General features: G+C 44.5%; 1 protein-coding gene across 1 annotated transcript; it reads left to right on the top strand.

Annotated features, from left to right (window-relative positions):
• The first annotated feature begins 1016 nt into the window (after positions 1–1016).
• LOC135884139 (uncharacterized) lies at positions 1017–2024 on the top strand. Its single transcript, XM_065411430.1, has one exon. It carries the CDS (start codon positions 1017–1019, stop codon positions 2022–2024), a length of 1008 nt encoding a protein of 335 aa, XP_065267502.1.
• Positions 2025–11614: the final 9590 nt, after the last annotated feature.

Here is an 11614-nt window from a genome sequence, read left to right as displayed (position 1 = left end):
TGTAGTCTATGTAAAATCCGACATTTCAGACAGTGTCATCTGTACAGAATCCGATACATAAACCTTTGAAAAGCCCTGCTTATTGCTCTTTTACACTCCCCAGCAACATTTTCATTGTCTGTCTTAATTGTTAATAAACATGGGGAAAGTGTGGAAAGTTGGAAGAAAATTCAGTTTGGCTCTCCGGACTTAGTTGTAATTTGTCAGGAGGCTAAGATAGAGGAAAAGGTGGTACAACTCAGGCTCTGTTTAAGTTGTTTTTCCTCATTATTATTACTGGAAAATTATCATCTATCATTCATACTAGTGGTATCTAGTGGTCTCAACTAGGTTGGAGCTCCATTGCATTAGTCACTGTATAAACTTATAGTAAATGACTGTCCCTACTACAAAGAATTTACAGATTAAGGCCTTGGCTACACTACACTACAGAGCTTTGTCAACAAAAGTTATGTCGACACTCAAAAAGCGTTATAATAAAAATCAGTATTGCATGTTCACATTCACTCCCTTTGTCAGTAGATCGCATCCACACTTGGGGCACTTAGCATCAACAGTGTGAGCAGTGCACAGTGGGTACCTATCCTACAGTCCAGCTTAACACCTTCTGCCACTAGTTCTTGTGGGAAGGCGAAGCAGATTGTGGCATATCTTGGGACTTGGCTCAATGTCCCATGATGCATTGCTTTCTGTCCCAGCATTCCATGGGCTTCCGGCTTTCTTTCACAACATTTTTCAACAGTCCTTGTTTGCTGTGCACCCTGGAATCTTTGTGAGAAGGGATGGATCCTGCACTGCTCTTCTATGCTTTGATAACTGTCATGAAGCCATCACGGATGGCAGTGCAGTTAGTTGAGAAGTTCCTAACAGAAGAAGACACCCAGTTGCCTGACACGCTGTGTGATATGAATAGGAGCAATTTTAGATTGCTTTTGGCATTCACAGAACAGCTGCAGAGGGTGGACCATCGCTTTTGAGCTTGGGAAACAAGCACTGAATGGTGGGATCTTATAGTCATGCAGGTGTGGGATGACGAGCAGTGGCTACAGAACTTTTGGATGCGGAAAGCCACCTTCCTGGACCTGTGTGTGGAGCTCGCCCTAGTACCGCAGCTCAAAGACACCAGAATAAGAGCTGCCCTATTGGTAAAGATGCACATGGCAATCACTGCATGGAAGCTGGCGACGCTAGACTGCTACCGGTTGGTCGCAAATCAATTTGGAGTTGGGAAGTTGACCGTTGGGGCTGTGTTAATGCAAGTGTGCAGGGCAATTAATTGCATCCTGCTACAAAGGACCGTTACTCTGGGAAATGTGCGTGTAATAGTGGACGGCTTTGCAGAAATGGGTTTCCCTAACTGTGGAGGTCTGATAGATGACACACACATTCCAATTTTGGCACCAGACCACCTTGCAATGGAGTACATCAATAGGAAGGGGTACTTCTCCATGGTGCTGCAGGCACTTGTGGATCACCGTGGGCATTTCACTGTCATCAATGCGAGGTGGTCCAGGAAGGTGCATGACGCACACATCTTCAGGAACACCGGCCTATATAGAAAGCTACAAGTGGGGACTTTCTTTCCAGACCAGAAGATTACAGTGGGGGACGTTGAAATGACCATAGTGATCCCGGGAGACACAGCATATCCGTTACAGACCTGGCTCATGAAACATGACATGGAAAACCTGGACAGCAGTAGGGAGTGGTTCAACAACAGGCTGAGTAGGTGTCGGATGACAGTGGAATGTGCCTTTGGCAGATTAAAGGCGTGCTGGCGATGCCTTTATGGCAGGTTAGACTTCGATGCGGATAATATTCCCATTGTCAGAGCCGCATGTTGTACATTGCATAATCTTTGTGAAGTTGAGGGTGAAAAGTTTGCTCAGGGGTGGAGTGGTGAGGCAGACTACTTGGCTGCTGAGTTTGAGCAGCCAGATACCAGGGCTATCAGAGGGTCCCAGAGGGGGGCAATTCGAATCAGGGAGGCTTTGAGGCAACACTTTGAAAATGAGAACCAGTAATGTATATCTCTGAGACTGGTGCTGCAATGTTACATCACATGTAGTTTTCCTAGGAAGCAATGGTGACATCTGGAGCCTTTCATTCCAGTAAGCAAATGATTAAACTGCCTGTGTATGTATTGGTAGTGCCTGCTATCTCAATTTGTAGGAAACAAAGATGAGTTACCATTAAAAATTTTGCTTTTATTGCACAACACACACACACACACACAAAGATGCTTGGTGGGAAAGGAGGTACCTGGGAAGGGAAGACTTTCAGAGCTGTGTGTAGGTCCAGCTATAATTTTGAAAGTTGTCTGAGGGAGTGGAGTGAAGGGGAAACCGAGAAGTCCCGGAAAGCAGAAAGGACTGTATGGGCGGAGTTTGGAGGGGGGGGGAAATGGAAAAGAGTTCTGAATGTGCTACATGAGAGGGCAGGCACTCATCTGCTCAGTCTGCAGCATTATTAAGGACTTCAGCATCTGCGTTTACTCCTCCATTATGTTAATCAGCCACTTAGTAGCATCCTGATTTTATTTTCTGTCCTGCCTTTTGGCTTCTCTCTCCTCCTTTTCTCTGCTTTGGAGAAGTGCAGTACCTCCCGGAACATGTCTTCTTTGCTCAATCTTGGGTGCTTTCTTATCTGGCGGAAATACTTGGCTGGGTGTAGGGTGTTCCTGAAGGCCACATCTGCCAAAGCAGAAGGAATAATGCACAGAAGCATGATTTTTATGTTCATGCACAGAATTGAAACATTTCAGTAAAATACACCATTTGTAACATTACAGTCACTTTGTCACTGACCCTTGGCAAGCACACATCTCTGCGAATACCCAAAGCAAGGTGAGTGTTGTCTGGGGGTGGTGAGGGTGTGCTCTACATTGGGAAAAGAGCACTCCACAAGGGTTGTGGTGCAGCTTACTAGGAAAAAAATTCTAATATTCTCCTACATTTTTCCATAGACGGGGTCAAGCAGGGAAGCGAGGGTACATCTACTAAGGCCAAGAATGGCTTGAGTGGGTCACTGCAGACTATGTGGCTCTGGGAAAAAGGATAAAGGAGTTTGAGGCATAAGTCATGTTGAAGGAACAGGTAGGGACCATTGAATTCTGGAAGTAAATGTGTGGTTACACAGGTGGTGTTGGAGACAGGGCTTTGGATTCTTCGACCATGGGATGTTGTTTCAGGAAGAAGAATTGCTAGGAAAACATGGGATCCACCCAATGAAGAGAGGGAGGAGCATCTTTGCAGGCAGGCTTGCTAACCTAGTTAGGAGGGCTTTAAACTAGGTTCACCAGGGAATGGAGACCTAAGCCCTGATGTAAGTGGGGAAGTGGGATACTGGGAGGAAACACAAGGAGGAGGGCATAACGGGAGGCCTCCTGATTCATACTGAGAAAGTAGGGTAATTGGCTAGTTATCTTAAGTACCTGTACACAAGCACAAGAAGCCCGGGAAACAAGCAAGAAGAATTGGAAGTCCTGGCACAGTCAAGGAACTATGATGTGATTGGAATAACAGAGACTTGGTGGGGTAACTCACATGACAGGAGCACTATCATGAATGGGTATAAACTGTTTAGGAAGGACAGGCTGGGGAGAAAAGGTGAAGGAGTTGCACTGTAAGTAAGAGAGCAATATGATTGCTCAGATCTCCAGTATGAAACTGGAGAAAAGCCTGTTGAGAGTCTTTGGGTTAAGTTTAGAGGCGAGAGCAACAAAGGTGGTGTTGTGGTGAGCGTCTGCTATAGACCACCAGACCAGGAGGATGAGGTAGACGAGATTTTCTGCAGGCAACTAACAGAAGGGGGACTTCAATCACACTGACATCTGCTGGGAGAGCAATACAGCAGTGCACAGACAATCCAGGAAGTTTTTGGAGAGTGTTGAGGATAACTTCCTGGTGCAAGTGCTGGAAGAACCAACTGGGGGCCATGTTTCTCTTGTCCTGCTGCTCACAAACAGGGAAGAATTGGTAGGGGAAGTAGAAGTGGGTAGCATAGCTGAGTTCAGGATCCTGACAAAAGGAAGAAAGGAGAGCAGCAGAATATGGACCCTGGACTTCAGAAAAGCAGACTTTGACTCCCTCAGGGAATTGATGGGCAGGATCCCCTGGGAGGCCAATACGAGGGGGAAAGGAGTCCAGGAGAGCTGGCTGTAATTTAAAGATGCCTTATTGAGGGCACAAGAACAAACCATCCCGATGTGCAGAAAGAATAGCAAATATGGCAGGTAACCAGCTTGGCTTAACAGTGAAATCTTCAGTGAGCTTAAACACACAAAGGAAGCTTACAAGAAGTGGAAACTTGGACAGATGACTAGGGATGTTAGCAACAAGAACAAGGTCAGGGAACGTGTGGGACCCTTACTGAATGGGGGAGGCCACCTAGTGACAGAGGATGTGGAAAAAAGCTGAAGTACTCAATGCTTTTTTGCCTCGGTCTTCACAGAAAAGGTCAGCTCCCAGACTACTGCACTGGGCAGCACAGTATGGGGAGGATGTGAGCATCCCTCAGTAGTGAAAGAACAGATTAAGAACTATTTTAAAAAGCTGGACATGCACAAGTCCATGGGGCTGGATACTATGCATCTGAGGGTGCTGAGGGAGTTGGTGGATGTGATTGCAGAGCCATTGGCCATTATTTTTGAAAACTTGTGGTGATCAGGGGAGATCCTGGACAACTGGAAAAAAGCAAATATAGTGCCCATCTTTAAAAAAAGGAAGAAGGAGAATCTGGGGAACTACATAGTCTGACGTCTGTCCCCGGAAAAGTCATGGAGCAGGTCCTCAAGGAATCCATTTTGAAGCACTTGGAGGAGAGGAAGGTGATCAGGAACAGTCAACATGGATTCAACAAGGGCAAGTCATGCCTGACCAACCTGATTGCCTTCTATGATGAGATAACTGGCTCTGTGGATATGGGGAAAGTGGTGGACATGATATACCTTGACTTTAGCAAAGCTTTTGATACGGTCTCCCATGGTATTCTTGTCAGCAAGTTAAAAAAGTATGGATTGGATGAATGGATTATAAGGTGGATAGAAAGCTGGCTAGATTGTTGGGCTCAACTGGTAGTGATCAACGGCTCGATGTCTAGTTGGCAGCCAGTATCAAGCGGAGTACTCCAGGGGTCGGTCCTGGGGCCGGTTTTGTTCAACATCTTCATTAATGAGCTGGATGATGTGATGGATTTCACCCTCAACAAGTTCGCATATGACACTAAGATGGGGGGAGAGGTAGATATGCTGGAGGGTAGGGATAGGGTCCAGAGTGACCTAGACAAATTGGAGGATTGGGCCAAAAGAAATCTGATGAGGTTCAACAGGGACAACTGCAGAGTCCTGTACTTAGGACCGAAGAATCCCATGCACTGCTACAGGCTGGGGACCGACTGGCTAAGCGGCAGTTCTGCAGAAAAGGACCTGGAAATTACAGTGGACGAGAAGCTGGATATGAGTCAACAGTGTGCTCTTGTTGCCAAAAAGGCTAACAGCATATTGGGCTGCATTAGTATGAGCATTGCCAGCAGATCGAGGGAAGTGATTATTCCCCTCTATTCAGCACTGGTGAGGCCGCATCTGGAGTATTGCTTCCAGTTTTGGATCCCCCGCCCCAGAAAGGATGTGGACAAATTGGAGAGAGTCCAGCGAAGGGCAACAAAAATGATTGGGGGGGGGGCGGTGCTGGGGCACATGATTTATGAGGAGAGGCTGAGGGAACTGGGCTTATTTAGTCTGCAGAAAAGAAGAGTGAGGGGGGATTTGATAGCAGCCTTCAACTACTTGAAGGGGGGTTCCAAAGAGAATGGAGCTAGGCAGTTCTCAGTGGTGGCAGATGACAGAACAAGGAGTAATGGTCTCAAGTTGCAGTGGGGGAGGTCTAGTTTGGATATTGGGAAACACTATTTCACTAGGAGGGTGGTGAAGCACTGGAATGGGTTACCTAGGGAGCTGGTGGAATATCCATCCTTAGAGGTTTTTAAGGCCTGGTTTGAAAAAGCCCTGGCTGGGATGATTTAGTTGGGGTTGGTCCTGCTTTGAGCAGGGGGTTGGACTAGATGACCTCCTGAGGTCTCTTCCAACCCTAATCTTCTCTGTTTCTATGATTCTACTACATGCTTGTGGCTTCTGCCATGCTCCCTGTGCTGCTCACCTGTGTGCGAGTTGGTCCTGGCACAAGTGATTGCTGAATGGTGCGGGAAAGTTTCCTACAATGGGAACCTTTGGCAGAGGATTACCGAGTACCTCCAGGAAACTTTCCTAGAGATCTCTCTGGAGGATTCCTGTGAGATCTCGGTGTGCATCAACACCCTCTTCTGCCATACTGATTATCTACACAGGGAAATGTCCAGCACACAGAAACACAGCTAGCTTTGTACATTTTTATTCCCTGAACCCACCCCTGCACTACACAAACCACAGCCACTTACCAGGCATCTCCTCTCCTTGCCAGAGAGCAACTGCTGAGACTGGCTAGACACCTCCGGAATGCTGAACAGTTACTGGCTGCCTGCCCCACCGGGTGACACTGCCGGGAGCTCCACATCGTTATCTAACTCCACCTCTTCACCAATGACTTCGTCCTCCAGGTTATGTCCTCTTTCTGCCACCTCCAGGCCCACTGAAATATCCACGGGGCTCTTGGTGGTGGAGGTGGGGTTGCCACCGAGGATAGCGTGCAGCTCCTTATAGGTCTTAGGTGAAGCACTGGAGCGATGGTTTGCCTCCCTCACCTTATGTTATGCCTGCCTCAGCTCCTTTATCTTCACTCTGCACTGCAGTGTGTCCCAATCATAACCCTTTTTGCACAAGCCTAGAGAAATCTGCCCATAGGTATCAAAATTCCTATGGCTCAAGCTGGGACTGCACAGCCTCCTCTTCACATATACTGATCAGATGCAACAGCTCTGCAGTGGTCCAAGTGGGAGAGCGTTTGCTGTGATAACCTGCCTGGGTCACCTGCGATGAGATTTCTCCATGCCAGGCAAACAGGAAATGGAATTTCAAAAATTCCTGGGGCTTCTAAGGGGGAGGGGCGGATGGTTGTTTACCTGGCTGCAGGGCAGTGGAGTTCAAACTGCTGACTAGAGTGGTCAGGGTGGGCATTGTGGGACACCTCCTGGAGGGCTATTAAAGCGATAAAATCAAATATGGTTTCTACACTGTTACTTTGTCGACAAAACTTTGTAATGTAGACAAGGCCTAACTAAGACAAAACAGGTGAATGGAACAGTGTGTGGGAAAGAGGGGATAGGGTAACCAAAATAAGAAGTTTAACATAGACCAGTTGTGTGCACAAGTCATAGCCAGTTGGTAGCAGTTATCACAACTCACCATCTGATAACAGCTAAGTAAGTGGTAACTTTCTAGCCCTTGTGGACACTGGGTCTAAATAACATTTCTGCTCACTATCCCAAAGTACGCACTGCCTGTTCTGCCATCTGGTCTAACTTCCTTTGAGAAAGAAATATTTATCAGTCTATAAATGTGTACCCCTTTACTAATGTTGTCATTGTACTGGAGACTGAGAAGCAGGGTACTATGTCTTGAAATAAAAGTTAAAACAAATTAGAAAATATCAATTTTAATGTCACCAAGTGGCAAAGGCTTCTCTTCAAATTCATCTTTTAATCAAGAACTTCTTCCTCTTTGTGTCTCTTACATTAAATTAGTGACTGAAGTGAGAAGCAAATACTGCAGAGTGCAACAACATTAACTTCAACTGGGTTTCATGACTCTACAGTAATAGAGCAAATTTACCAGGTTTGGAGTCCTATTACAAACTCAAACCGTACAACCTATTTGAAAGAAGCTTAAGGAAGTCATTTTGAGCAAGTCTAGGTATAGTATCAAGGCAATTTGGAATAGCTTTGCATCAAATTCATGTGAAATTCATAGTTTTGATAAGAAAACCAGGTGAAAACTTAGTGGTTTATGCAAAGGTTTACTTTGAGATTTTGGGTGTGTTTGAGCCTGAAACTCAAAGCAAAACTTTGAAGGGTTGTATACCAAGCTGATAAGAAATGAAGACAATGTTTGCATAAACTCTTGTAAACTCAAACCACAATTTCACGTAACTCTTGTTACAAATGCATCAAATTTTATAACTCAGTGACTGAAGTAATTATTTACACTAATTAGAGTGTAATTGCACTTTGGCTGTGCTTTTGGTATTTGTATCTACTACTTATTCAAATACATCATTATATGGCTGAATTATTATCATTCCTTTAGTTTCATACTTAATACATTACACTGCTTACACTGTAGTTATACTCTGATACTTGCCCCTAATACAATATCCTATGAATAGAAGTGTAAGAAAAAAATATATAGCTGAAGATCATATTCTTCTGGAAAGCATGGAAAGCAATGCACATTAATTAAATTTGCAGTGATATTTTATCCTAACAAATGTCAAATGTGAAACATTTTTCAGTTTTAGATTAATAATTTGTAGTACCTAGAACATCACCATGCTATATACTGTATTTCTAGAGTTTGAAAACATGCCTCTGTGTTTGCATCTCCATATTGCTCCCACAATCAGCTTAGATGTCTGTACAAGAGAGAGTCAAAAAGTATTCAGGTATTTATAAGTGGAAATGTAATCAGTTGTACCTGCAAAATTGTTTAAAAGTGGAGGCCAGTTTAGGTCAACCTGAAAATCAATTGTGTATGCATTTGTAAAGTTGTATAACCTTCATTTTAAATGTGAATGATGTGAAGAGACTGTATTGTAATGTATACTTGCAAAAGGAAAGATTTAACATTAATCTTTAAAGAAAATACAAAAGTTCATATATTTATATACTGTGACAAAGTTCCAAGCCTGCATTGGTGGGTCCCACGCTTCTGGGCAGATTCAGTGGTCTCAGAAACTCGATAAGGCCCCAATGTGACCTCCCTTTCTCAGGGTAGTGGCAAGAGTCACAGCCTATGGAGTTACTTTCATCACCGGCCGGTATGGGAGATGGGAAGGGGGAATACCCCACAGTCTCTGTTGCTCCGTAGAGCACAGTTTGGCCTCCTGCCTGGACCCAGTCCTGCTTCCCTTCTCCGGGGATCTCTGTAGAGAATGGGGAGGTGGGAGGAGGACCTGCCCTCTACTCCAGGTTCCAGCCCAGGGACCCTAATGGTAGCAGCTGTTAGCGGCTTTCTCTTCACCACTGATGCTGCTTTGATTCCCTGGGCCACTTCCCCCGTGGTCCCCTTTTCCTAGCTTCACCCTTACCTCAGGATTCAGCAGTGCTTCCTCTCCTCCAGCTCCTTTCACCTCGGCTCCCTGGAGGGCACTGGAAGGAGAGCTTTTAAACAGTATAAGTGGGACTTTGATTGGTTCCAGCTGTCTCCATTAGCCTAATGGCCTTAATTGGTTAAGTGGTGTCAGGTGTCTTAATTGGCCTGGAGTAGCCTTTGTTTGGCTATCGAGGGAAAAGGGACCTGCTCATTCTGAAGGTTGATATACCTGCCTTCCACCACTCTCTTATATTCTTCTGGTCTGAATGTCACAATACCTTATATTGTTTGGGCTTCGTCTTTCTCTCTCTCTCTTTCTCTCTCTCTCTTTTTTTTTTTTTTTTAAACTCCAGATTCTTTTCTCACACATTTCCCTCATTCACTCACTAATCAGCAATCAACATCTGGCGTCATTTATCTTCATTTACTTAAGTCTGCTCAGCAATGGGTAGGACATTTCTCATTGTAATCTGTTTGGCAATCTTTGTCTGACATTGTTCATTATTGTTTGCCTTTCATCACGTCACCAATCTTAAGCCAACATTGTTTATCTTTGTTCACAACACATTTATTTGTCAATTGTTGTCCAATACCATTAGTCTCGGTTCACTCACGTCCACTTTGCAATCATCTGTTGACAGAGCTCATTGTAATTCACTTGCATTGGGTCAGCTGTCATAATTTAATGCTAAATAGAGAGCTGGATGAGCAGTGGGAGAAAATATTGATGAATGTTTTACCAAATTAAAAACTGAGGGCCAGATCCTACTGTGATGTAATTCAGGATAGCTCCATTAAAGTGAGTGAAATGACACATCAGCTGAGGCACTGACCACAAATTTCAGTTTGCCATATTTATATTCCTTTTTGTGATAATTTGTGCTTGTGAATGGGACTTTACAGGCCTGATGTGAACAATGTTAAAATACATGGATGCACTCATGTAAATGCTCTCTTTTAAAGCTAGTATTGTGTTCTGGCAAAGAGTCCATTACATTAATCCAACAAGGATCCAGATACACACTTTGCATATGTGTACCTGGCCAAGTGGCAACAGTGGCTGTGTTAGAGTAACTTAATTTAAAGCTGACTTACTGTACAATATCACAGTATTCTATTTTGTTAGTTGTGATGTTTCAAGAAAGCCTGAAAATCAAGAATCTTCCCTAATCCAGCCACTTTAGTGCCTCCTAGATCTACAAAATGTTCACCTTCTCCCTAAGAAAAACAAATGTTATTTGCATGTTTTATATTTACAAAAATATTGCCATCTATTGAGTCCCCAACAGAATTGTCTGAAACAAATTTTGCTTTTTAGATATCTCAGAAATATACGTCCAAATTTCATCTGCAGACATATATTGTGACAGACCCAGACCAGTGGGATACAGGAGTCTGGTAGAGGGCAAATATACTGGTCACTGGATGAGTAGTTTTCTGTTCCCTGAGTGACCAGAGCAGGGGCTGCACTAGAGTAATCAGGAACCTGCTAGAACCAGTTAAGGCAGGCAGGCTAATTAGGACACCTGGAGCCAATTAAGAAGAAGCTGCTAGAATCAATTAAGGCAGGCTAATCAGGGCACCTGGATTTTAAAAGGAGCTCACTTCAGTTTGTGGTGTGAGTGTGAGGAGCTGGGAGCAAGAGGCGCAAGGAGCTGAGAGTGAGAGGGTGAGCTGCTGGAGGACTGAGGAGCACAAGCGTTATCAGACACCAGGAGGAAGATCCTGTGGTGAGAATAAGGAAGGTGTTTGGAGGAGGCCATGGGGAAGTAGCCCAGGGAATTGTAGCTGTCATGCAGCTGTTACAGGAGGCACTATAGACAGCTGCAGTCCACAGGACCCTGGGCTGGAACCCGGAGTAGAGGGTGGGCCCGGGTTCCCCCCAAACCTCCCAACTGACCTGGACTGTGGGTTCTTCCAGAGGGGAAGGTCTCTGGGCTGTTCCCCAACCCACATGGTGAATCTCTGAGGCAAGAAAATCCGCCAATAAGCGCAGGACCCACCAAGATAGAGGAGGAACTTTGTCACAATATGCAAAAACTCCCATTGACTTCAGTGGCGGGGGTGTGTGTATATTTCACACTTAGTACATTCTATATTTTATATGCATATAAAAAAACGGATAATCCCGAATAATTCTGCATAAACTATTCATGAATTGTCTTGATTTCTTCTAAGAGTCACATGCCATTTCTGACCATACAAATGGGTCTAAAGTAAACTGAACATAGTGTTGAAGTTTCTAAAGTTTTAAAAAAATCAAAATGCTTTGATCACTTAAGCATACTGCATAGTTTAAATGTTTTTTGTAGGCAAACAAACCTCTACAAATCTATTAGCCCATATCTTATTTCACTAAGGATAACAGGATCA

This window comes from Emys orbicularis, chromosome 9, assembly GCF_028017835.1.
Source record: "Emys orbicularis isolate rEmyOrb1 chromosome 9, rEmyOrb1.hap1, whole genome shotgun sequence".
Taxonomy (NCBI): domain Eukaryota; kingdom Metazoa; phylum Chordata; order Testudines; family Emydidae; genus Emys; species Emys orbicularis.
Note: the sequence above shows the minus strand (reverse complement) of the source record. Positions and strands in the feature narration are given on the sequence as shown.